The sequence below is a fragment of the Mesoplodon densirostris genome, chromosome 18 (genome assembly GCF_025265405.1).
Source record: "Mesoplodon densirostris isolate mMesDen1 chromosome 18, mMesDen1 primary haplotype, whole genome shotgun sequence".
In the NCBI taxonomy this organism is placed as follows: Eukaryota; Metazoa; Chordata; class Mammalia; order Artiodactyla; family Ziphiidae; genus Mesoplodon; species Mesoplodon densirostris.
Genome location: NC_082678.1, coordinates 50,653,968 through 50,680,008, shown reverse-complemented (window position 1 = coordinate 50,680,008; position 26,041 = coordinate 50,653,968). Strand labels below are relative to the sequence as shown.

The 26,041-nt window shown below is 56.7% G+C and overlaps 3 protein-coding genes across 8 annotated transcripts in view; all 3 read right to left on the bottom strand.

The window, feature by feature from the left end:
- Positions 1-532: 532 nt before the first annotated feature.
- Positions 533-17,030, bottom strand: FLOT2 (flotillin 2). Of its 6 annotated transcripts, none has more exons than XM_060080604.1 (11): positions 16,785-17,030; positions 10,664-10,745; positions 5,366-5,456; positions 4,306-4,429; positions 3,741-3,859; positions 3,508-3,621; positions 3,287-3,406; positions 2,983-3,197; positions 2,387-2,570; positions 1,928-2,077; positions 533-1,812 (listed from the first exon to the last, which is right to left on the bottom strand). In XM_060080604.1, exons 3-11 carry the CDS (start codon positions 5,438-5,440, stop codon positions 1,774-1,776), a joined length of 1,140 nt encoding a protein of 379 aa, XP_059936587.1. In that variant the 5' UTR covers positions 5,441-5,456; positions 10,664-10,745; positions 16,785-17,030; the 3' UTR covers positions 533-1,773. The 6 variants fall into 6 exon arrangements, with proteins under 6 accessions (XP_059936587.1, XP_059936591.1, XP_059936586.1 ...); XM_060080608.1 differs by lacking the exons at positions 5,366-5,456; positions 16,785-17,030 and adding exons at positions 7,511-7,601; positions 16,392-16,543; XM_060080603.1 differs by lacking the exon at positions 16,785-17,030 and adding an exon at positions 16,392-16,543.
- A 95-nt stretch (positions 17,031-17,125) lies between these two features.
- On the bottom strand, positions 17,126-21,306 carry DHRS13 (dehydrogenase/reductase 13). Its single transcript, XM_060080609.1, has 5 exons — positions 21,029-21,306; positions 20,817-20,935; positions 19,691-19,814; positions 19,200-19,511; positions 17,126-17,757 (listed from the first exon to the last, which is right to left on the bottom strand). The coding sequence occupies exons 1-5, from the start codon at positions 21,153-21,155 to the stop codon at positions 17,315-17,317; spliced, it is 1,125 nt and encodes a 374-aa protein (XP_059936592.1). The 5' UTR covers positions 21,156-21,306; the 3' UTR covers positions 17,126-17,314.
- A 2,241-nt stretch (positions 21,307-23,547) lies between these two features.
- Positions 23,548-26,041, bottom strand: part of PHF12 (PHD finger protein 12) — a 39,917-nt gene continuing 37,423 nt past the window's right edge. Inside the window, exons 13-15 of the mRNA XM_060081500.1 lie at positions 25,823-25,905; positions 25,095-25,233; positions 23,548-24,729 (exon numbers count right to left, since the gene is read on the bottom strand). Coding sequence (XP_059937483.1) covers positions 24,395-24,729; positions 25,095-25,233; positions 25,823-25,905 — 557 coding nt within the window. The 3' untranslated portion in view covers positions 23,548-24,394. The remainder of the gene's footprint in view (positions 24,730-25,094; positions 25,234-25,822; positions 25,906-26,041) is intronic.

The window sequence follows — 26,041 nt, the reverse complement described above, 5'->3', positions numbered from 1 at the left end:
TCCCCCCACCTGAATGTAAGCTCTAAAAGCTAGGGATTGGTTTTATTCACTGCAGTCTCCCCTGCATCTAGGACAATTCCTGGCACATAGGAAGCATTAAATTTGTAACATGAATACAAATACTGAAGCCCAGAAAGATGAAGCTACCTGCCCAAGATTACACAGGTGATGAACAACAGAACTAAAATTTAAACCCAAGCAGTCTGACTCCAGCGTTCACGCTCTTGAGACACAGTCTCCATTACCGAGTGGGGCTCAGGATGGGCAGGGTGCAGTGAACCTGGCAGCCCCTTCCGTCTTCTGTCTGCAGTGGACTCAGGTCGGGACTCGGGTCTGGCTTCAGCACCTGGGCGATGGCGGCCCTGCTCTAGGATGCTAAGGGGGCATGGCCTGGGTGCTGGTGCCCCCCAGTGGCTAGGGTGGGGAAGAACAGGCAAAGTGCAGCTTTCGGGCTGGAGGGGTGTAGGGGTGGGGGACCTGGTTGGTTCTTGCTTCCCGGTCTCTCCCCTCACAAAAGACCCAATACAGGGTGTGGGCATAACCAGATCTTTATTTTACCAGAAGGGACAGGCAGCGGGGCAGTGCAGCATCCAAGCCCCAGACCACACATGCAGCATCCACATGCAGGAACAGCTACACAGGCTGGGGCAGGGCAAGGGGTGGGGGACTGGGACCACAGGACACCCACAGCACCCCTGCCAGAATGCTTGGGTCCTGGGCTCCTCTGCCTCCACTGGAGCAAGGACACAGAGGACTGGGCTGCTTCCCCATGGCTGGAACCTAATCACTCTGGCCAGGAAGAAAGCTGGCACAAGGGGTGTGGAGTCTGGCCAGTCTACAGCACTGGATTCTGTATAGGGTGGCATAGCTTTGCCCACTGGAAGGGCCCAGCCCGACACCCAGGACAGTACAGCCCTAGTAGGAAGAGGGTCTCTACACTTTCTAGTCTCCAGAAGGGCTAGATCCTGATCCCAGAAGGGCTTAGCAGAGTTGGGACCAAGCCCCACTCCACCTAGTAGGGACATGTCCATGAAGGGGACTTCCCTGAGCACAAGCAGGGGCCTCCTAAGGCAGTAGTAAACTGAGGGAGCTGCTCTACACAGGAGGCCTTCCCTCCGTGCCCCTGGGCGGGGGAGAAAGAGGTAAGGTATGAGAGCAGGCCTGGGGCTGGGCACAGGGTTAGTGAATGGCGCTGGCCCTGGGCCTGCAGCCACAGATAACCTGGGCCGAGAAGGGCCAGAGTGTGCGAGGCTGGGGGCTGCCTGGGGGCAGGGACCAGGCCAGGAGAGGAGAGGGCAGGGTGGCGGTCCTACCCAGAATCCCTGCACCCATGCTGAAGCTCTGGCTGGGGCCACAGGGGAAATGGACAGCTGCACAGAAAACTTCAAGGCACCAGGATTCTGAGGAGCAGCAGGGCCGCCCCCCAGCAGACAGACAGTGACTATACTCAACATCTTCAGCTTAAACTACATGACGTGTGTAGAGGATGGCAGGAGAGGGGAGAGAAAAAGACAGACAGACAAAGGAAGAAACGTACAGGGAGATAAGGGCGGAAGAGACAAACCAGACAAATGTGGCAGTGAAAATGAGGGTGTGGGGTAGAGGACAGGAGGACAGGGGAGAAGGGAAGACAGCCAGAGGCCCGAACACGCAGCACTCCTGGTCCCTACAAAATAAGGCACCAGGGTCAGTAACGTTCCCGTTGTCCCTGTGGTACTAAAACGGGTGCTGAAGAGGGGGCGGTGGCTGCTGAACGTGTGAGCCTTCGGGACCTCACACCTGTGCACCAGTGGCCTTCTTGATCAGTGGTATCTGCAAGGATGGGAGATGCCATGAGGCCTTGGTTCCAGGGCCCCCAACCGACCGCTCCGCCTGGGCCAGTCCACTGGGCTGCCCAGCAACCCACCGCAGATGGCTAGACACCCACCTTAGACAGGTCCACGCCCGTGAGGGCATGCACAGAGGCAGGCAGCTCGGCCAGCAGTCGGTTCACCTCTGAGGTCACCTTGCTGTTGTCCCCACTGAGGACCACAATCTCATCGACTTTGGTCAGGGGGGCGGAGATTTTGGCAGCAATCTAGGAGGGGGGGCGGGGGGAGGAGAGCTGGTTGGTACTCAGACTCCATCCACCTGCCCTGTCCAGCATCTCTCCCTGCCGTCTCTACCTCACCCAATCCCAGTGTAGCCTGGGTGGGCTTCATGTGCAATTCATGGTCAGATGGTCCAGTGGGTTAGGGATGAGCCTATGCCTGTTGTGGGGTTCTCTCCCCACTGCTGAGCACTCCCCAATTTAACCCTCCCAGCCAGCCTGTCGCTGTGTTACTGACAAGGCCCAGAGAAGCCCAGCACTTGCCCAGCCAGTCCCAGCCTGGGGTGGGAGCCTCACCCGGGGCAGGGCCTCCAGCACCAAGGCCATCTTGGCTGCGTCCCCGTATTTCTGGTAGGCCTCAGCCTTGAGTTTCATCCGCTCAGCCTCTGCCTTGCCCATCGCCTCGATGACGGCTGCCTCCGCCTCCCCGATTCTGCGGATCTTCTCAGCCTCTGCCTGTGCCAAGAGGACCTGCTTCACCCTGGGGGAGCCCAGGTGGGAAGGATCAGTGGGAAGTGCCAGCGGCGCCTCCAGCCTTGCCTGGGGGCCAACAAACCTCGAGCCTCTGCTTTGGCAGGTGTCAGGGGTGGGGGACCCATGCGAGGGGGGGTGCCCTGGCCTTCTGGCTCTGGCCAAGGAGAGGGCACTGGCTCCCAGATGCAAATGAGAGAGGGGACCAAGCAGAGGTGCCCTCTATGCCAAGCACCACACCAGGCCCTTAAACCTCCTACATCTAATTCAGTCTTCCTAACAACAATCCCACGGAGGAGGCGGGTCACCCCTACTTCACAGTGGGGGAGAAGGGGCCCCCAAGCTCGGTCAGGAGTGGAGGGAGTGCATGGGTGGCAGAGGAGCTGGACTAATCCCCCGGCCCGGGCAACAGTGGCACCTACTTCTCGCCCTCGGCGATCTGCTGTATGCGGTGGGCCTCGGCCTCGGCAGGGCAGCGCACTGTGGCTATGAGCTCCTTGTCTGTGCGCAGGATCTCCTGCGCCTCCACTGCGATCTGCTTCTTGCGCTGCACGACCTCTATCTCAATCTCTTCCTGCCGGATCTTCTGCTGCTCACGGGCCCCTTGTAGCTCGTAAGCCAGCTGGGCCTCAGCCGTCTGCGGCGGGAGTGTGGTCAGCATGTCAGAGGCTGGCTGCCAAGTCCTGGGCCCTGAGCCCCAACCCGGGATGCCCTACGGCTTCTCACCTTGATGTTGACCTCCTCACTGAAGGCTGACTTTTGCAGCTCGAAGGCTCGCTTGGAGTCAGCGATCTTGGTGTCTGCCATGAACTTCACGTCCAGCATCTCCTTCTTGCACTCGGCTTCCTGGGAGCAGGAGGGGCAGGTGCTTAGGGTCCCCTGAGCAACCGTGGTCCCACCACCCCTGAGCTCCCTGTCCCTGGGGCTGGGAAGGAAAGCCCACATACCCGGATGCCTGCATCCCTCTCAGCCTCGGCCACTCCGATGTCGGCATCTCTCTGCACCACAGCGGTCTGCGTCTTGCCCAGGGAGCTCAGATAGTCCACTTTGTCATACACGTCCTGGGGAGGGAAGGGGGAGTCATCCCTGGGAACAGTCAAGAGGCATAAAGGTTCCCCTCTGGCCGAGCTCCCCACTCCCGGATGGACGCAGAGGCCACAGCCTTCCCATCACACTGCACCTTGATGGTGAAGCTGAGGATCTCGATGCCCATGCGGCCGACGTCGGGGGCTGCCACCTCCCGCACCAGCTTGGCAAACTGGTCCCGGTCCTGATAAATCTGCTCCACTGTCAGGGTCCCTGAGGGCAGAAGGATCATGGGCTGGCTCCCCAGGGGCCCAGCCAGCTGGGAAAGGGAGGAGGCATGCGGGTGGAGGTCTGAGTGTATGCAGAGGCCACGCGGTCAGAGCTGGGTCTTCCTCGGTTTCTTCTTAACAGCGTCTAACACTGAGCCTCCTCCTGCAGGGTCCAGGCAGGATGAGGAAAAGTGTCCCAAGCAGCACCAGGTGCCTGACCAGACTGGCAGCCGCTCACCCCCTACTTCAATGCCCTCCTCTTCACTCAACTCACCTCATGTTTTGAAAGGAAATACTTGACAGAAAACATATCAGCTTTTCAGCTAGAAGCCTCTCAGTGGGACTGACAGAACCCCCTGCCCGCCCTGTCCCCTCCCTGGCCATGGCCCGGGGACACTGTGAGGCGCCTTGAGGGCAGCAGAGGGGCCCCTGGGCTGGGCAGGGCCTCACCGAGGATGGAGCGCAGGTGCCCCTCCAGGGTCTGCAGGACTACGTTCTTGATGTCCTGCACGCTCTTGCCCAGGAACTGCTCGCAGGCCACGGCCAGGAGCTCCCTCTCGGTCATGATCTTCACCTGCCGGTGGTCACAGAGGCGCCTGAGCCAGGCTGGAGGGAGGCGGACGGAGGCCCCAGACCCAGGAGGATGGTGATGGTACCCCTCCCCTCCTTTTCAGGACCTGGAGGCCTAGGGGCTGGGAGGGGGTGGAGTCTGTCTGAGGCCTCCAGTGGGGAGAAGACACGAGGAACTCCTACTGAGAAACTTCATCTTCACTGGCAGCCCCAGGCCCTGCCATGGCCTCTCTCCTGGGCGTATGGGGCTCCCCACTACCCCTCCAGGCCACTCTCTGCCCCTCAGCCTGCAGGTCTCTGCAAAAAGGAGAATGAGCAATAGGGGTACAGACAGACAGACAGACTAGGAAAGAGAGCCGGGACAGGGCAGGAGACAGGTCCGGGGTCCGCCACCGAGGGTGGGCATCCTCCTGCCTTTCTTTCCCAAGGCACTAAGCCGACAAGCCCCTCACCACAGGCCTAGAACATGGTTGAACCTGCCCTGTGTGGACTTCTGGAGAGCAGGAAGCCCCTTGGCCAGGCACTGAGCTGGGAAGATAACGCGGCCTCCGACTCCAGAGCTCCCCTGCCTCACGTGGCCTCGCCCTCCGGTCCCCACCCTGCAGCCCCCTCCCCGGGGAACAGGGAAGGCTTGGATTCTGGGGCTTGGCACTTCTGACGCCTGCAAAGAACGGGGCGGGGTTAGTGAGACAGGAGTTCTCAGCACAGCTTCTGTCCTCCGCGGGCCCGCTGGGGAGAGAAGGGGTGTCCGTTAGTGCTGCTGGGCGGCCAAGAGGCCGAGCGTGTTCCAGTGGCGATGGCACTCTTGGCAGGGGGGCGCGGGGGCGGGGGCGCTGGAGGGAGACTGCCCCTGGCCGCCGTCCTCTCCTCCTCCCCCCAAACCCCAGCACGGGGACGAGGCAGCTCAGCGGACATGCGCGGGGCTGCTGAGTTACTATACCTGGGCGACACCCGTCACAGTTAAAGCTACCCCCTCGGCCGTCTCTACGTCCTCGCAGCGGGGCTGCAACGTCATAATCTCTAGGGAAATCCTGCCAAGAAACGCAAAACAGGGGCATGGGTCTGGGGGCCCAGGGCCTGGGGTGCGGGGAAACAGTGCGACACCTCACTGCTCCGGCTGGGATGGGCCGGGGGTCCTGCTGCGGGGGAGGACTCTCCAAGGGGTCAGAGCTGGGAGCATGTGAGGAGGAGATGGGTGGGAAAGCAGGCGGGGGTGGGGTGGGGTGCAGATGGTTCACAGGAAGGAGTGGAGTGTGCCACCCACGTGCCCACGTGTCCTCTGCTCAGGTCAGCCTGGCTGGAAGAGTGGGAAAGGGAAGCAGAGAAGAATTGGCTGTGGGTGGTCTGGGCTGGGGGAGGGCGGGGTGGGGAGAGTCTAGGTGTAGTTGTGTGTGTGTCCTGGGACAGCACGTAAGTGCTGGTCCTCTAGGCCGTGCCGTGCGGGCCGTCCAGGGATGCCATCTGAACATCCCCCAGGGAGGGGCCCTCACTTTTCCCTGGGTCTGCTCACACCCTGGGATGCCCCAGGAGGCTGCTGAGAAAGCTCTGCCTTGTAGCCTGGCCCGCTGGGAGTCTGCCCCCCTGCGAGGGAAGCCCTGCCTGGACCCTCTACCTGGCAACAGGCTAGGACTTGAAGCCCACCCTCTGGGGTTGGGGCCAGGTGGGCCAGTGGGGGAAAGGGCTGGGGTCCCACTAGAGCTTCCTGGCCAAGGAGCACTAATCCTACAAAGAGCTGTTCTGCCCGGACAACCTGAGTCCTCAAGGGTCCACAGCACCCAGCTGAAAAGGGACCTGGGCATTTGCAGCTGTTTCAAGTAGAACGTGGGTGTGGAGGGAGACGAGGCTGCTCTAGAAGCGGGTCGAGAGAGGCCGGGCCCCTACTCATTCCACACAAGGTGCTCTGAGCTTCTTCTCAGGCCTCTGCCCTGAAGCCTGCCCTCCGGTGGCTACAAGGGGTGGGTGCGATGGGGACAGTCCCCTTCCCCATTCGGGGTAACACGATGGGTGAGGAAGGGTGTGCTGGTGCAGGGGTTTTGCCTGAGAAGCTGGAAGACAACTTCATGAGAGGGAAGGGGATGGGTAAGGTGACACGTCGGTCCCTTCCAGCCTGGGGACCTGCCAGCGCGCAGGCTCTGAGAAGCCAGGGGGTTTCTGATGTTCTTCGCTGCCTCCTCAGCGCCTGGAGCTGACAAGGCGCTCAACAGGGAGCTGGTGCATGAAGCAATGAAGATGGGAGCTTGCACGTCACGAAGAAAGCACTTGGAGTTGCTCAACGCCCTTGCTCAAGACAGGGTTTCATAGCTACGGCTGCGTGGCAGTGAGGAGTGCGACAGCAGGTCACTTGCTTTTCCAAGTGAGATCGCGTTCACGGTGCAGACGGGGTCCCTCTAGCACGTCTTCCCTGAAAACCCCAAAGCGCCCTCATGCTGTTCTACTCGCCTTTCCAATATCCCTACAAGGCACAGGGAGGGCATAATTCTCCCCATTTCACAGATGGGGAAGCTGAAGTCCAGTGACAAGAGATCTGCTCAAAGGTCCCTCGACACAAATTAGGGGCAGGACATTGGAGGGCGCCAAGTGGCGGGGTGAACAGAACTCCCCATGGGACCCATCTTCTGGCCCTGCAGGGAGGAGGACTAGGGCTTGACACTGAGGTGTCAGCCCGGAGAAGGGGCCGGCGGGGCCGGCAAGGGGCTCCGTGGTGCCTGGAGGACTAGGACTCCTGTAGGAGTCGTTAGGAAGGAACCCTCCCTGCCCAGACAGCCCAGCTCTGTCACGAAAGGGCCTGTGTCTCCTGCCTCCACTTACTCCCAATTTAGGCTTGTCATCCAAGGACCCCCACTGGCGGATTTGGGCAGAGCTTCCAGAAGCCCTCGCCCTTTCCCCCCCTGGCAGCCCCAGTGAGTGAGGGCAAGGGAGTTGGGGATCTATAGGGTCCATCCTGCCACCCAGAGCAGCAGAGGTGAGAGCAGAGGGGAGAGAGGCACTCTCAGAAGCGGAGTCCGTCCGGCGCCTGCCTGCTAGGCCCCGCAGGGCAGGAAGAGAGAAGGTTAGACACAGAGGAGGGAAGCAGGTGGGTTATTACCTGTGCAACCCCTGTTACGAATAGCGGGACCCCCTCCGACGTCTCAATATTCTCACAGCGACACAGGATGGTCATAACCTCCAGAGACAGTCTGAGGAGCAGCCAGGGGGTGGGGAGAGGTAGGGACAGGAAGGGGTAGGAGGGGACACAGCAAACACACACAGTGGTTACCAGACAAGCACCCAAAGCCTGACGCCTGGGGGGTGGGGCGGGGTTGCTCTTAGCACTTCAGCTCCCGCCCCGCTGCCAGCTCAGCCTAGGGCCGTAGGGGGACAGAGACACCCCCTTGCTGGCCTGAGGCCTCTGGGTCTCTTCTCTAGCCCCCATACCCTTCCAAGTGAGGAGCTGCTGGGCTGGAGGGAAAGTCTGCCGATGCGCTGGGCCCGTGACCTGAGGTGGGGAGGCCTGTGCATAGGGCACCTGGGTTACCCACCACCTCACTTTCCCAGGAGATTCCTGGCACAATCTGGGGGGCAGCCTCAGCTCCACCCTCCGGACACAGGCTAACCTGTGTTTCCAGAATCGGCGGGGGAGGCCACTCTGGGGATTAATGAGCCACAGAAAATACTGAATCCTGCTCGGGGCGCAAACCCTCAAGGCCTGTGCTTCGTATCACTAGGAAGGCAATTTAGGGCCAGAAAAGCGCCCCCCCCACCTAGATTTTTGGATTTTCTGATCTGGGGGGAAGGGTGTGTCAAGGAAGGCTGGGGGAGAAAGTGCGCCCCTGCCAGGATATTCACAGGAAGAACAACTGGGAGACAACGGAGTCATTCACTGGAATTTCCAGAGCTGGGCACAGCACAGTCATGGCAAAGGAAACCAAGCGCTTCAAAGCTACCTGGCCCACCCTAGCTGGGCCTTCCTAGGGCAGCGTGTGTGACAGTGTGTGCAGGGTGCTGGTCCAGGCGGAGGCCAGGCTGTGGACAGCACGGAAGGTTCCTTACACCAGAGGAAGGGAGGAGGGAGGCTGAGGTGACGGAGCAGAAGCAGGTGGACTGCGGGGACGGGGAGCAGTAGGCAAGGTGGATCCCCCAACTCTACTCTCGCAGTGCCAGCCCTGGGGGCTCCAGCCATGCAGAGGTGCAAAGGTTGCCTTCACTCGAGCCCCTAAAAATAGCACCCTTGGGTCTGAGAGGACGCTAGACCCAGCTCAGACAGGAACCCACCAAGCTCTCTTTTGGGGAAGGAGGAGAGAGGGAGACAGGAAAGAGGGAGGAGGGAGGGAGGAAGGGAGTGAAAGAGGGGGGCTGCAGCTCAGATGCCAGAGGTGGAGGAATCACTCGGGCAAGGGGGAGAGAGCTGCCCACATCAGGGCCTCAGCATAGGACAGGACGTGGCAGCAAAGTGCAGCAGGAGGAACTTCCCTGAGTCTGGACAAGAATGGCTGACACCAAGGGGGGTGGCATGGAGGACGGCTGTGGAAAGTACCCCAAAAGGGAGGCTGGGCTAGAAACCTCCACTCTGACCTGAGAGGCTCCTGCCAGCCTAGGGGAATAAAGGCCCCAGCTTGTGGAGATGTCCCCCAAGAAGGCTAGGGGCTGGGGAAGGGGCTGCCCCAAACAGGGCCCAGGAAGGGGAGGGGCTGCAGGCTCAGACTACCCAGCAAGTGGGACCAGAGGGAGGACGCTGAGCCTGGATGCGGGAGATCAGTTTCCTAGGATGAGGACAAGGGCCCCCACCCCTCACTTCCAAGCCTGCTGTCAGAGGAGCCTGGCCCCCGTCTTGGGGCTGTGCTCCCTGGAGCAAGAAGACGGAGGGGGGACCACAGATGTGGAGAAAGGGCTGCTGGGTGTTGCCCCAGCAGTGGATGCCCGGGCAGGACAGGTCTCTGGGCAAATGGCAAACTCTCTAGGCATGGCTGTACGTTGAGGTGTCTCGATAAGATACTCTGTCGTCCCAGGACTGCATGGCGGGTGGGGTGGGGTGACAGTGTCTCTGGAGAGGGCACCTCACGGCTTCTGACAGGCCAACTGGCCCCCTCAGGAGTGCTTAGGATCCGCCTGAGAGGAAGCTGTGACCAGTACTGATTACTCTCTGACACTTTTGGCCTTGGGCCAGAAGAGTCCCCCAGGATCCCTCAGCTCAGGCAGGGCCAAGTACGGGGAGAGATGGAACAGTGGAGGGGGTTAGTGAGAAATCAGTGAAGTTTAAAAGTGGTGACATGCTTCCCATGCCCCTGACACTAGCCAACACCCCCAGACTCCCTGGAGCCCCAAGCACTAGCAGCTCAGTGTAGCCATGGGGCGTCTCTCCGCTGACTGGTGGGGCTGGGATCCAGGACAGGGATTTCACTGGAATCTCTGCTACTTCCCCTTCAGATGAGCCCCACCGCCGCCAACACGCCCGCACTTTCGCAGCTCTGCTGCCTGTGTTGCCTGGGTCCTGGCCTGGCAGAATCTGGGCCCCTCCCCTGATCTCCCATAGTCAGGAAGGGGTGCTGGTGGAGAGGTGGCCGGGCCTCATCTCCTCCTGGGTGGGCAGTGAGGGGGCAGGAGAGGCCCAGGCCAAGTCCAGCCCTGCGGCAGGCTCTGGGAAAGCCAGCAGGTAGAGCCTGACGGTGGGCCCTCTGGGGAGCTGAAACCTCCCTTCCCCGAGTAAGTCTCTCCAGACTGATTTAGGAGGTCCAGAGCCGTCTTGCCCCGCCCCAGAGCCAATTCCTTAGATCCCTACCCCTTGTCTTTAACACGCTGCTGTCAGGGCCCCTTCAGACTGTATATCCATCCTCTGCCATTTAGCCCCTGCCTGCATTGTCCCAGGGCCTGCACAGGTGAGGGTTTGGGTAAGGGGTCCCTTCAGCCTTTCTTCCCTTCTTAGACCCACTCCAAACAGGTGTGTAATTAAGGCTTCGTGAATAACTCTGAGCATTAGCATTAACTAATCAGGGCATTAGCATTCTGCTTGAATTCTCTGGGACAGAAGTGATGCCCTCAATGGAAAAAAGCACACCCACCAAGGAGGAGGTGCCCACAGACAGACCTCCTGCACCCCTGTGTAAGCCATTTCATCTGCTTCTTAGGAGGTCCCGCCCCCCAAAGTGGGAGGCGGCAAGTGGTAGACGCTCTAGCTGACCTGTGGGGTGAAGGGGGTAAGGATGGAAACCCTTTTCTCCCTTGCCCACCAGGATGCCCGGTTTGCTGGCCCCCAGGCCCTTACCTCTGAGTGTCGGAGATACACCACCAGGCCCAGGCCCAGCCGCCAAACACATACTGTTTATAGTCAGAACCGCAACAGCCCCCTGGAGAGCAAAGCAAACCACTGCTGGTCAGTCAGTTCTTGGGTCTGTCTACCCTCCATGCCGCCAACAGCAGCTCTGGGCCTTCGCCTGCTCTGACACTTGACAACTCCCACTGCTGGGTGCCAGGTGCTGAGGTTACAAATAAATGGAAGGTATGCCCTTAAGGGCCTTGGGCTCTAGTTTGGTAGACAGGCAATTTGCATAGGAAGGAGGGTAGCCAATGAGTAGTTAAGAATGTAAGTGCTTTCAGAGAACAGATGAGAGGTCAGTGGGCAGGAGTGAATGGAAAAGCTTCCATCTTTGATTCAACCATCCATTCAGCAAACAAATATTGTTTCATGCTAGGGAAACAGAGATGAAGATAAAATTCCTATCTTAAAAGAGGTGAGGGCTTCCCTGGTGGCGCAGTGGTTGAGAGTCTGCCTGCCGATTCAGGGGACACGGGTTCGTGCCCTGTTCTGGGAGGATCCCACGTGCCGTGAAGCGGCTGGGCCCGTGAGCCTAATGGCCGCTGAGCCTGCGCGTCCGGAGCCTGTGCTCTGCAACGGGAGAGGCCACAACAGTGAAAGGCCCGCGTACCACAAAAAAAAAAAAAAAAAGAGGTGAGACTAGGAGGAGGGACCTTTTCCTGGGATGATGGTCGTACTATGCGATTTGCCTGTTATCAGAGTGAGTGCAGTCACAGAGGGAATGCGGGTGGGAGGCTAATGGAAGAGAGTCTCTGAGCCAAGGTTGGGGCCTTGCTTATGTCCAACAGTGAGGCTGGTTCTCTACTCCCAGGGGTTCAGAGTGAATTCGTTCTTCTTGTGGGAGAGGATGGGGAAGGCAAGGCCTCATAACAGAACCCAACTCATGGTACCAATTGGAAAAGACAAAGGGAAAAGGCCTAAAAAGGAAGTGATTCCTGGAAAAACTGTGTATCAACTAAATAGCATGTTGAACCTGGCCACGACCTGATTCATGCCGTGGACGCGTACGGCAGCTCTCTATACGGACACGAGAAAAATCAATTCTTGAAATTCTTGTCCCAAACCCTCCTGCTGATGCCAAAATTACTCAACAAGTTCAAGAAAACTCAGTAAAAGCAAGAGGGGCTGTTCACTTGCAGTGCAGACATGTTCAGAAACAGACGATTCAAAGGAAACGTGATGGGGAAAATGCCAGTGGGTGTCATCATTTCCTTGTTCACAAACTTGGGTTTTCAGGAAAGCCTTAGGGTGTTTGCCTCCCATGGTCAAAGGTCAGGGCGTAGTTTTGTATAGCTGGGTTACAGTGTCTCTCAGGCCCCTTGGGAGGGGACAAGGCAGGGTGGAGGGGCAGAGGGCAGATCATGGGGTGTCTTAGGTATCAGGCCAAGGAGGCGTGTGTGTGTGTGTGTGTGTGTGTGTGTGTGTGTGTGTGTGTGTGTGTGTGTCTGTCTGTCTGTCTGTCTGAGTGAGGGGGGGAGTCATTTAAGCTAAGGAGCAACAGTTACATTTGCATTTTAGAAACACCACTTTGCACTGGGAGGAAGATAGTGGGTCAGGGAGGCTGGGTAGAAGCAGCCTCTTGCAGTGACCCAGGCCAGACCTAGGGGTTCACGTGGGGGGATAACTTCTAGAGTAGTCTTGTCCAAGAGAACTTCCTTCGAGAATAGAAATGCTCCCCAGGGCTTCCCTAGTGGCGCAGTGGTTGAGAGTCCGCCTGCCGATGCAGGGGACACAGGTTCGTGCCCTGGTCCGGGAAGATCCCACATGCCACGGAGCGGCTGGGCCCGTGAGCCATGGCCGCTGAGCCTGCGTGTCCAGAGCCTGTGCTCTGCAACGGGAGAGGCCACAGCAGTGAGAGGCCCGCGTACTGCAAAAAAAAAAAAAAAAAGAAATGCTCCCCAGCTGTGCTGGGCAACAAAGCACCTACTAGGGACATTTGTTACTGAGCACTTGAAATGTGGCTGGTATAACTAAGGAACTGAATTTTAATTTAATTAACTTAAATTTAAGTGGCCACCTGTGGCTTGTGGCTACCATATCGGACACTGCAGGTGTAGAGCCTGGGTTTGGGTGGGTGGTCAGGCCGACAACAGAGCAGAGACAATAGAGAGAACCACGAACCAGAGACAAGTTTTAAAGAGGCGGAGGCAAAGGAACGACCCCACAAGAGCGTCGGGCCTGCCAAGTCAGAGAGCCGGTGTCTGGCACTGCCCACTGAGCGGCCAGCCCTGTTTCCTGGTCTGCTCTATGCACAGGGTGCAAGCAGCCGAGCCAGAGGCCCAGGGACCAGGAGCAGCCCCTCAGCGTGCACAGGGGCAGGAAGAAGTCTTAGGTCTCTGGAGATACGTGCTCTCAGGGCTGTTGCTCAAGGTAAGCCGCTGCAGGCTTCTCTGCCCTGGGGATGGGGTAAGGGAAGCCGTTAAGGACAAGCAGTCAATTTGAAACCCAAACCATCTCGGGATCCAGTGAAATTGGAAGAGGGTCCAAAACCACAGCTTGTTCCACTTCTTCTGGCCTGGTCGGGGCTGGGGCACAGCTTCCTTGCTGTGGTAGCCTCCTGCAGTGTCCCAGGCCAGACCTAGGGGTTCATGTGGGGGGATAACTTCTAGAGTAGCCATCACTTCCTCGTTCCTTGTCCCCCCGGGGACTTCTCAGTGTGCTGGGGGAGGGGTGGTAGTAGTGGTGCGGGGCGGGATGGGGGTGGGGGAGCCCAGGGTGGCTGTCCGCCCTTTACCTTTAACACATTCTCTGACCTTGGGAGCAGGCCGCCACAGCTCAAGCTGGGCCTCGGCCAAGGGCAACATGGCCAGGTTCCCAGGGGTAGCAACAACAGGAAGCTGGGACTGCCAGGCTGTCCCGCCCCCAGCAGCCTCCTCCCCTGGAAGTCATCTTCCTCCCCCCAGCTTCCTGGTTACACTGAGCACCACTCCCAAAAGAGGACGCTTAGGTGGCCCCTCCTTGACCTCCCCAGTTCTCACTGTCTCCAGACCTGGAAGTTTCTCCTAATGTTAGCTCACTTTTTCTAACTCAATCTGCTTTCCTTTGCTCTGTCCTCAACCAAGCTGAAAAATCACAAAATATCCCATGATGACCTCCGTCCTACTCTTAGCCCTCCCCAGACACAGGCGCCAGTCCGCCCTCTCAGGAGCACTCCTTTCCCTTCCTGCCCCTCTTCCACTCTTTTCTTCCTACTAGTCAAGAAGACCATCTACAACTCTACAAGCAGGATTTTTCTTTTTTTGGCGGTGCTGTGCGACTTGTGGGATTTCAGTTCCCTGACCAGGGATTGAACCCGGGCCATAGCAGTGAAAGCGCCGAATCCTAACCAGTAGACCACCAGGGAGCTCCCATACAAGGGGGGTTTCTTCAGTCGAAATCCCCCTTAGTAGTCTGGTAATGGCCAAATGTTCATAAATGCATAAAATAAGATACAGAAGAAACAAATTAAAATTATCAAAATGTTAAAACAACCAAATGTGTGATATAGTAATATGTGCTCTGTGTAATACATTAAATAATAAGATCTCGTGGTAGATATTTTAATAACTGGCTTAATTTCAAAGTAGTGATGAGCATGAATGGTTTTTACGGTACCTGCAACAAAGGCAGTATGGTAGGAAAATATCTGCTAATACTATCATGGATTGTTGCTGACATTAATAATCATAAGAAACGCTAAATGTCAGTTTAGGTTAGTGTGAATTAAAATGCACTATTCTCCCCTCATCCAAATGCAAAGACCTCTAAATTCTATCCACAAACTCCAGGTTAAGAACTTCTGACCTACTGTAGAGGAGAGAAAGGTGTATGGTATTTGGATTCCCCTTTTAAACTCCCAAAAGCAGAAACAGAGGAAAAAATTTACATTACAGAATGGAGGGGGGTTACACAAGAAGAAGAGCCTCCAGACTTTTCAAGTGAAAAAGATGATCATGAAATGTATCAACATCCTCCTTCTGAAAGTAGGCTGTGTGAGATGCCCCTGGACTTAGATGCAGGCCCAAGTAATGGGGCGGGGGGGAGCACAGGGTTGGGAGTCCACGTGCTAGAGAGAGCCACAGCTCAGCTGGATCATCTCAAATCCCAAGGTAATATTATGCCAGGCATTCTCTCTCTCTCTCTCTTCTCTTCCACCTTCCCTTGACTTCAGTTCTCTTAATTCTCAGCATGGCCTCCTCTCCGCACCCCTAAAACAGCTTCGAAGCTAGCACTGCCTTGGCCTCTGGCCAGAGGACCAGGTTCCTGGCAACTGGAAGGCACACAGCAGCCCATCTCAGGGGTTCCTCTTGCCCCTCAGTCTCAAGGATCTCCACAAAGACGGGACTGGACCTTTTGTCTCCTCAGCCCAGAGTCTAGGATTCTAGAGAGAAATCCCACAAGAAAAACCAAGTGCGATGCAGATTTGGGTTTCTAAAAACTTTCTTTAGGAGTGGTGGCTGGGAGACTGGCCCAGTTCTTATCGAGGAGCAGGTTTGGCCTCAGTGCTCTCTGGGGGTCTCCCTGGTGACCCCAAGGCTATCTTTTCTGGTTTTCAGGGAAGTGAAAGATCTTAGTTCCCCAACCAGGGATTGAACTCGGGCCCCCTGCAGTGGAAGGATGGAGTCATAACCACTGGACCGCCAGGGAATTCCTAGGGAAGTGAAGGACCTTAATTCCCCCACTGGAGTAAGGTGCTAGTTAGGGAGACTGGGGATTTCCCGTCCCAGGGGAGAGATGGATTTTGAGATCCAAAGTGAGCCAGAGGCCATGTTCTGGGGTGAAAGTTCCCAATGGATTCATCACACCTCTCAAAGGTGGGCAGCTACAAGCCCTGGCCCAGCCCACCCTCTCCTGTTCATTCTGCAGCCGGCCCTAACAACTCTGCACAGGCGGAGAAGTCACACTGACAGTGGGAAGATATGAGGGATTCCTGCAGCTACAGGCCTCCAAGCTGTCAGGAAACACAGCCTCCCCCCAGCACCCGCGCCAGGGGCTGCACGAATTGGTGGCTTGAAAGGCTTCTGCCACTTCCCAAGATACCCAAATATACAATTTAAATAGCAGCCTTAAGGCAAGATATCTCTCCCCTCCCCAATACTGCAGTCCCCCAGCCCCACCTAAGCTCACAGAAATTCTGGAGTCTGCAGCATTTTGCAACCAGAGCAACACAGAGACAGGTTTCTGTAGAGGCCGCACCCGCCACCCTGGGGCGGGCAGTGCCAGTTAACCCCAGCAAACCCAGCCTGCTGGGAATTAACGGGTCTGTGCCCAGAGCCCAAGGATTCATGTCTAGGGTCCCTCCCCAGACGTGCACCTGCGACCCAACCCCCATCCCGGGCGCTGGCATCGGCCAGACTGTTCCCGGAACCCCAAGGTTTCAGTTCGGGATCCCCTAGGCCACAGGGGAGACCCTGCCAGGGGAGGAAGCAGAGAAAGGAGGGAATAAACACGGTTAAACGTTCAGGGCGGGGGAGACCCTGGCCCGTGCCCTAGGGCGCAGAGCACGGCAAATGGGAGTACTGGGGGTCCCTCCTGGAAGGGGTCTCAGGTGCGGCCCGGAGCGCCGTAGGCTCAGGCCCCACCCCCGGAGCCCTTCCCCGGCCTGGCCCCTCCCCGTTCGCTCCCCAGCCCGGCCCCCGCCCCAAACACCCTCCAGGCCCTGGGCGTCCCAGACCCACCTCCCTCGCTGCCCGCTCACCTGAAACCACCAGCGCCTCGTTGGGTCCCACCGTGTGGCAATTGCCCATGGCGCCGGCGGGACTGAGGGCCTTCGGGGGCCGCAGAGACCTGGACAGCAGCAGCCGGCCCGCACCCCGCGCCCGCCCGCACCGCCGGCCGCGCCCAGCCTATCCCGCCACCCCCAGCGGCCGCCCGCCCGCGCCCCTCCGCGGCCGCGGCCCCGCCGGAAGTGTGGCGGCGGAAGGCGGGGCCGGCGTGTCGAGGGAAGCAACCAGAGCTCAAGCCGCGGCGGTCAACACGCTTTATGGCACGGGGTCGCCATCGCGGGGCCCAGCCCTCAAAGGCGTCCCTCCACTCCCGCCGGGCGCCTCGATAACAACCGCCCTGCCCTTTCTCACCTCCCAGCACCCACCTTACAGCGGCCGGCCCTGGAGTCAGCCCGCCGGGGCTCCAATTTCAGCCCCTGCTCTTACGAGCTGGGAGACCTTGGGCGAGTCCCTTACCTGGCTGCCTAATCCCGCCTCTGGAAAAAGGGGGTAATGTAACTACCTAGCTACACGGTCGAAAAGGGCCCAGCTGAGTAATTCTCAATGTTGGCAGTGCATCAGATTACAAATTCCCAGGCCCTCATCCAGGGCTGATCAGCATTCCTGAGGGTAGGGCCTGGAAAATACGAAATTCAAATTCCTGAGAAGCCGCATCTGGCATCTGGCACACTACGCCCCACCTCTCAATCTGGGGTTACGGTCACTCTCAGGAAGAAATCATCACCCTTTATTTCCTTCCATCCGGAAACGAGCTGTCTAGGATGTAGCTTGAAGCCCCAGAAGGTAACCATGGAGGTAAAAATGGCAACCCTCTCAATGCCCAGTGCGTGGCCTGGCACACAGCTAAGGTTTTCAAGGCCCACCAAGTGCCCGGGAAAGCTTCCCGGCCTGGGGGTTAGGAGGTTTGGAGCTCAGGTTCAGCTTTAACCAGAATTCGGCGCATGACCTTAGACAAGTCTGGTGAACTCTGAGGGCTGGGGTAGAGTTCAGAAGCCGTGGGCTCCTCAGGGTGGGGGCTGCTCGGAGAAGATGGGGCCTCAGGCTGGGGATCTTCATCAGATTCGGCACCCTCGCCAGGCCCAAGCCCAGCTAGCCTTTTGCTGGCCTCCCATAGCCGGTGAGCTGCCCGGTCGTCTCTTGCAGCTGGGGGCACCTCCTCCACATGGCAGTTGGCAAAGTATCTCCCACTGAGGGGCTCAATGCCCTCCTGCAGAGCGCAGTACAGGGGTGTCTGGGCACCCCCTCGTGGTGCCCGCAGCACCAGCCAAGCCACTGGGCGCAAAAGTGGGCGGAGCCATCCAGGAACGTGGCGCAGGAACAGCTCCGAGTTCACCGGCCCTGTGGACAGGAGGAAAGGAAGGCAGGAGCAGGGAGGACAGTGGGTGAGGGCCCAGGGTAAGAGCAGCAAGAACAGGGCTACAAGGGAGTGGGGAACAGAGTCCAGTTCCAGGGAAACCAAGGTAGTATTTACCAGGTAGTATTTAGGGCCCCGACAAGGTGACCTCACTCGTTTCCAACAGCAAGCTGCTCTTCGCCATCCAAACTCCTTACATATCCTCATCTTCCAGATTTTGCTCATGCTGTGTCCCCAGCCTGGAACAATTCTGTCTCTCTCCACCTTTTCTACTAGCTCATCTTTTTTCCTATTCCTTTGTTTAATCAGCAAACATTTATTAACACCTGTAGTAGACCAGACACTGTTTCGGACGTTAGAGACATGGAGTGTAGTAACGGTTATCTATAATGATTATTGTCACTATTATAGTTACTAAGGAGCCTTAGGCAATGATTATCGCATATGCAGTATGGTAATATGGGTGGGGCAAATCTTGTTATCCTGGAACCTGTTCCCTAAAGGCAGGGATGGGTCTTAGTCATCAGTAAAATCACTCAGACTGTAAGACAAAATGCTTACAGTGGACCCGCAGACCCTGGATGACCCAGCCCATCTCTATTCCTCATCTCTTGCCACTCTCTCCCCTCTCACTCTGTTCCAACCATACCAGGCTTCCTGTTCTTTCTCAAGCACACCAGGCACTTCTGCCTCAGGGCCCTTGCACTTGCTGTTTACTCTGTTCTTTAACTCTTCTCCTCAGAAAGCCTCATGCCTCATTCTCTCATCTCCTTCAGGCCTCTACTCAAATGTCACCTTTTCAGATACATCTTCCTTGACTGCCATAGATAAAAATAGCACTCCCTGACATTTCTTTTTTTCTTTTTCTTGTGCCAACCCTGTCATTTCTTAGTCCCCTTACCCTGTTTTATCTTTCCCCGTAGCACTTTATCACCACCTGTCACTGTATTTATTTATTTATTAGCTGTCTCCCCCTTCTCTAAAGCAGAATGTAAACTCTACAAGGATAAGGTCTTTGTTTTGTTCACTGCTACATCCCCGGCATTGAGATTAATGCCTGGAACATAGTAGGTACTCAGTAAATGCTCCCTGAATGAATGAGTAATTATTAGCTAACATCATCATTATCATCATGTTATAGTCAGTTCAGTCATGTGGATGGCTCCTTGGGGTGAGAACCTAGGCCTTATTCATTGCCATACCCTACCTAGCAGTCAGCATCCAAGTTTGTGGTGTGAGAGGAAAAACCCAGACAAGGAGAGCCTAGCTTCAAGATCAGCAAGGAACAGTTCTCTCCTTGGACCAGACTTCCTTCCTACCCTGAGATTCTGTGGCTCAGTGAGAGGTTGGGGGAGCATGGGATGGGGGCGAGGATGGGAGAGGGGGAATCAAAACAAAGCAGAGCAGCCAGAGAGCCAAGTCTCACCTGGGTGGGCTGCATAGCAGGTGATGCCAGTGCCCTCAAGCTGAGTGGCAAGCTCCCTGGCAAACAATACGTTGGCCAGCTTACTGTCGGCATATGCCCGCAGCTCCTGCCGCCAGCCCACCACTGGGCAGTCCAGGCGTGTGAAGTCGAGGCGGCCTCGACGGTGGGCGGCTGAGGATACCACCACCACGCGGCTGGGGGCGCATGTCTTCAGCCGGGGCAGCAGCAGGTGTGTCAGCAGGAAGGGGCCGATGTGGTTCACTCGCAACAGCAGGTTAAAGGGCTCCCGGGTTCGGCCACAGGAACTGATCCCTGGGGCAGGGGCTAGGTGTGAGCAACTGCTCCAGAGGGATTCCTGGAGGCCTCGGTGTCCCCCGTGTGAGATGGTGGTAGGGGGCATCCTTCCCACACGTCCCCTGGCAAAGCCTGGCTGAGGGGTCGGCTGCCCCCTGGCCACCCGCCGCCCCCCTGCAGGGCCTGCTGCCCCTCACCGGCATTGTGGATGAGGATGTCCAGCCGTGGCTCAGAGCTCAGGAAGGCAGTGGCAAAGGCCCTCACGGAGGCCAGACTGGCCAAGTCCAAGGCCATGAAGATGACCTCATTGTTCCCACTCTCCTGTGGAGTGGCAAGGGCTGGGCTGTCATATGCACCCTTCTCTTCTTCCCTCTCCCCAGGCACCGAATTCTGAGAGTTCAACTCCTACTACTACTAAGATCTGCCCCTAGGCGTTAGAATGTAGTGGATAAGTGTGTGAACACTGGATGCAAATCTTGACTTTGCCGATTACTAGAGTGAGACCTTGGGCAAGATGCTTAATCTTTCTGAGCCTTAGTTCTCTGTAAAGTGGGAATAATAATAATAGTACCCGTCTCAGAGTTATTGTGAGGATGAAATGAGTTAATATATATGTAAAATCTTTAGAACAGTGCCTGGCACGCACTCGTGCATAGGCACTTGCTATTATTATTAATATTATCATACCCTCTGCCCATTATTGTTTACCCTAAAATCTACAGCAGACTTCTCACTGGTGTCCTCCAACCCACTCTTACCCCCTCCAAACTAGACGCCACATAGCCACCAAGGAGTTCATTCCAAAAGGCTATTCGGACAGTCCAGACCCTGTGGAAGACCCTTCACTGGATCTCCACTGCCCGTTCTATAAAATCTGATCTCAGTAGGGTCTGTAAGGGCCCTCAGAACCTGGCCCTGGCCCAGAGTGTTCAGCGCCGTCATTTTGCCTCTTTTCCTCATACTCTGTGCTCCAGCCTCATTAAACCTTTTAATCGGTTTCTTAAATCAGACCAATTAATTTCCCTCTGGGCCTTTGCATATGCTGTTCCCTCTGCTGTTCCCTTTCCGACTCTTTCATTAATGTAACTTCTACCGGTCCTTAAATGTCTTAGAATATCAATTAATTCCTTCAGGTCTGGTGCCCTTTTGCTGTATGACCAGGAGACCTGTGCACCCCCTCTTCTGCACTTGGCGAACCGAGCCGCACTCTCCTTTCAGGGGCTGCGTTTCCTCCAAACCCGCCCCGAGCTGCTCTGCTCACCCCTGTGTCCCAGGTGTGACTGTCCTCTGTTCACGGTCCCGCCTGGCCCCGCCCGCCCTCACCTGGCGGAGGTCGTAGGCGGCCGCCTCCCCGCGCTCCCGGCTCCGGCAGGCTAGAACCACGCGCGCTCCCCGGCGCGCCAGCTCCAGCGCCGTCATCTTCCCGATGCCGCTGTTGGCGCCTGTGGAGGGAGGGCGGGAGCCGAGCTGAGCCCGCGGGCCACCGCCCCCGCCGTCCCGGCCTCCCCGCCCCCTGCCCGCCAGCCGGCACTCACCCGTGACCACGGCCGTGCGGCCCCGCAGGCTGGCGATGCCGCGGCACGGCGGCCCCTTCACCAGGTTGTAATAGACTAGCACGTAGGCGCCCAGCAGCAACCCCACGCTCAGCAGCAGCCCTTCCATGCCGGCCGCGCCTCCGGGCTCCCGCTGAGGCCTCGAGCCTCCCTGGATCGCCGCCTGGAGGCTGCGGGATCGCCCCGCACGGGCCTGGAAGGGCGACAGGCGCTCTTCGGCCTCCGGAAGGCGGAGGCGGAGGCGGAGGCGGAGGCGGAGGTAGACGCGGGCGGGAGGCAGGGCAGGGGGTGTGTGTGCGTGCGTGTGCGCGTGGGCCCTGGGAGCGCCCCCTAGGCGTGCGTCTGCGTCCTCTGGGTGTGTGCTGGTGCGAAAACCCAGGTGCCTGTGTGCGCTTGGGCCCTGGGGGCGCCCTCTACGTATGTACATGAATCCCTAGGGAGGGCGTGAATGACTCTTTGGTGTGTAATGTGCCCATGGATCCTGGGATCGCCCTTTAGGTTGTGTGCGTGCCTCTGGATCCTGTGTGTGTGTGCCCATGTGAGCACCTTGTAGATGTGTGAATTTGTGGGCCTCAGGACCCTCCAGGTGTGTGCATGCATCTGTAGTCTGTCAGTGGGTGCTTGAGTGACCGTCTTCGTATGTACCTGTACTTTGTGCTGGGCTCTGGAGCAGGAGGGGCTAAGCAGAGTCCTCTGGGTGTCAGTAAATAGCAATCCTTCCCTTCTGGAGAGGAGTGGGTACGTGAATGCTCTGCTCTCGGTGAACAAGTCCGTCAATTCCTCATCCTCATATTCAGCCCTCAGCTTCTGGGATTCTTCCCAAAGAGGCCAGAGAGGTGGCACAGTGTGTTCAGGGCGGCACCATCAGTTAAGGGCTGTCAGGAGTCACTCATTCATTAGCTGTCTATCTCTCTGCCTCCCCCACCCCTCCATTTCTGAAGGGAAGCAGGAAGAGAGTGTAAAATCTGTTATCTGATCTTCAGGAGGCAATTTGTCGCTGAAATTCTCACAGGTGGTAGAAATAGGTAAAGAAGCTCCATCACTGAATGGAAGTGATTATGATGGCAAAGTGGGTGGGGACAGCTAGGGAGGCATGGGTAAGGGTATTCCTGGCCGGCCGGGTGACTTGCCAGGAGAAAGAAGAAAAAAATCTAGTACAATTTAGCACCCATTGTTTGGCACTTATGGCATGCCCGGCAGGCAGTGCAGTTAGCCTTGGAAATACCGAGCGGAACAATGTTTCTGTCCTTAAGGAGTTCAAGAGGCCCATTAGGGTAGGGGTAGGAGAGTGGTGGAGACAAAGCTAGACAAGTAGGTGGAAGCCAGGGTCAGACCTCACATTCCAGGGGGAAGTTTCCTATTTAGCTGCACTGTGGATTCAGTGTTCAAGTGTCGATACTGTGGGATGAGGCTAGGGATGGAATATTAATGAAATAAATGTATGCACTCTCCACCCCTGCCAAGGCAAAATCCTGATATGCGAACAGGTACCACCCACTCTAACAGTGCTGGCATACACACAGACGTGTCCTTTAAGGAGTAGGAGATGGTCTTCAGGAAAAACTTCTCAGATAAAGTTTCTTAGGTAAGTGTACGAGGAGGAAGAAATAGTTTGGTTTAAAAAGAGGGTGCTTGGGGGCCTTAGAATTAAGGTAACGGGTAGAATCATCTTCCGATGAGGAACTGCAGTTGTACAGTTGTGATCGCAAGTCACGTTACTTGTGGCACGCCTGAGTCTAGAGATTGGATTTCTCCTTTTTCATGTTCTTCAGACATTTGAATCAACAAACTCCGCACTAGATTCTAAGCTCCAAGAGGCAGGGGCCACATCTGCCCTGGTGATTGCTCACAGCAAGTGACCTAGACCAAGACCCAAGGCCTGGCAAAGGCCGGAACTGGAGGAACTCGAGTGATACTTGAATATATTAATGAATTCCTCCATGCCCAGCTAAGGGCTCCGGGCGGAAAAAAAACAAAACCAGGTGTTATGAGTTCCCCCAGAATAGGTGGATAAAATATGATAGCAAACAACTGGAACCAAAGGCAGCCCCAACTCGTTGGGTTAAAGCTTCTAGACCAGAATGCAGAGGTCTCATGCCATCTTCTACTTTAATGTCTTGCTTTTGGAGCCAGGAGCAGGGATCTGCACACTCTTGGATTCTTGCAGAATCTGATTGTGTCAAATGATCAAGCCCTCTGAACTCCCTCAAGTCACCCACAAAGCCACAGAACAGCCCCCCTTCACAGCTGCACCCGTCCCCTCCCATTTCTCCCTCCCACCTTAGGTGCACTTTTCTCCAGCGCCTCCCCTCTCCTGACTTCCCTTGGGGACTAAGCATCTGGGAGTGAGGCTTGTTCAATGAGACTGTGGGACCAGGGCGTCAGGGAGGGTCCCCTCTAAGGGTGATGACAGGTAGGACAGACAGGCAGAAAACATAATTTGAAGTATTTTTGTTTTTTTATATACAGAATACAGGAAAGTTTCTGTAAAGTCTAAAACATTACAATTACTATGTACATCGGTACTAGTTGTCGGGGTGGAAGGAAGAGGAGAGAAGTGGCAGGAGAACAAAAAAAGGAGACAGAACAGGTTTACGACAAAAACGCTTTTGCTACAATAGACAATTTGAAGAAAACGCTCTACCACATGTAGTACTGTACAGTTTTAAAAAACATTGAAAAAATGTCATCACTAGATGTATTTACACAAAATCCAAATACACTTTTCCTTATTTGAAATAAAATAGATGGACAGCCAGGAAAAGAATCCATTTCTCATTTGTCCATAATACACAGTAGCTACCTGTAGTGCAACCGCTGCAGAAAGGGAAAATAACCTGGAGGGTGGGAACCATGGAAGGAGGGTGGGTAGCGATCTTTATATTAAATAAAACAATGATATTGTATAGATTTTGCTGTATGAAAACTGTATTTTTTTCTTTTAATATAAAACTATTGTCACTGCCACAAAATAGAACAAGTTTCTGATTATTTTACAACGGCGGGCGAGGGGGAGGGAGCAGGAGGTGGGTGGGGAACGGTTTTGTGTCGGAGGAGGTGTCCAGACCACTGGCCTTCCCCTCCCTGCCCACGCTGTTCCTCAGCTCGGTCTGCCGCTTTCCCATGAAATGTTGAGTACAAATATATGTGCAAATGCCCCCTAGAACTTGAGAAAAGAAAAAGGATTTTTAAAAAACAGTCAAAAGGTTTTCTTCATTTCATGCAAAGATTGTAGTTGAAGGGTTTCTGGTGGAGTATAGAAAAAACCCCGGGCTTGGTTTGTGTACATTTTTGCATTGCAGGAGTCTTGGGTTGGGTGGAAGGGCGGGTGACGGGTGGCCGCCAGTCCTAGGGAACGGAGTTGGAGCGCAGCACAGGGCCCTGGTGGGGCTTGAGAGAGAGCTTCTCGGCCAAGACCCCATCCTGTAGCAGGCCGGCATCGCCTTTGGGCTGTTTGGTCGCAAACTCAGTGATGCTGAAGACAAACTGCAGGCACCCCAGCTTGATGTAGCTGCCGTGGTGCAGTAAGGCCGTGCCCTCCCAGCCGGCCCCACTGCCCCCAATCAAGCTTGAGCTGCTGGCTTTGCAGTTGCAGGGTCTCCGCTGCGGCCCCTGGGCCTGGGAGCTCATCATGGCTGCCTCCTCACTTGGCTCTTCATCCTGTTTCTGGTGCCGGCGGCGCCCTGGGAAAAAGGGGGAAGGTCACAGGAGAGGAACAGTGAGCAGCCAACCCACCGGGGCTGTCTGCCAGGGTTGGGCCCCTGTACCTCCCCCCTCTAAATGCTGCGTGACTCGGGGTGCGGGGCACTCAGAAAGGACTGGTGGAGTCTGAAGTCCCCAGGTAGGTGTGTACACACGTGGGGCTGCACGGCACATGCTTCTCTGTGGCCTTTCCCGGGCCCATGAGCAAGGAGAACCTGGCCAACGGGACCAGGAAGGCAAGAGACGGCAGGTCATGGCAGCGAGCCACAGCCGCCCTGACTGAGGCGTTAGAGAACGTGTCCCCAGGTGGCAGGTTCTGTGGCCACAGGCCTCGGCTCCAACTTACTGATGACACTCTGCACTTTGGCAACAATACTGCTTGGGGGGGCTGGCGGGGTCTTCTCAGAGAAGTCACATGAATACAGCACGTTGTCCACCGTTGTCCCGTGCTCACTGTAGTTTAACAGCTCATAATGTTTGGTATTCTGAGGAGGAGGAGGGAAGATAAGATGTGTGGTCTGCTGCGTGGGGCCTGGGGCTAAGGGGAGAGAGGACACATGGAGAAGGCTGTGCTGCTCTACCTGGGGAGCTCCCTCTTTCTTCCCCAATCATGCCCCCCTTCCCTGTCCCTTTCGAATGGGGCGCAAGACTCACCTCTTCAAGGAAGTTTCCTTCCTAACCCGCCCCCCGCCCCCGCAATAGTTGGCCTCCTTAGCACGGGCTCCTGGTGAAATGATATTCACTGGCACGTGATGATGATGATGAAACTCACAGGGACACGCCCAGAGGGCTTGGTTCCTTCTATCATGGTCCCCTCCCCTGCTTTAGGGCGCCCCGCCCCGCGCTGGGCCTATGGACCAACCTCAGGAGAGATGGGAGCCCTGCTCCTGGGGAGCGGTTAGCCATGTAGGATGCCCCTTCACACCAAGACTCTTCTCCAGGAATGACGGGGAGGGAAGAAAAGGAGAGGACCCCCAACCCCCTTCCCCTCACCCCAGGGCACTGAAAAAACCCCAGTGCCTGGGACAGGGCTCAGGTTGGAAGACCTCTCTCCCACCGCGTCCCCACCCTCACCTCATCGTAGAAGATGCAGGCGTGTTTCCCAGACACGTAGTTACAGTGACCATAGTTTGTAAGGCACACGTCCATGTCAGCTCCTGCGAGGTGGCAGGAGGCGGGGAAAAGGAAGGCAGAGAACAGACGGTCAGGGGTATGTGTGGGGGAGGTGAGGGGCCAGAGAACTTCCGGGCGGGAGCTCAAGGGGTAGGTAGCTCAGGGCCCTCTCCTTGTAGT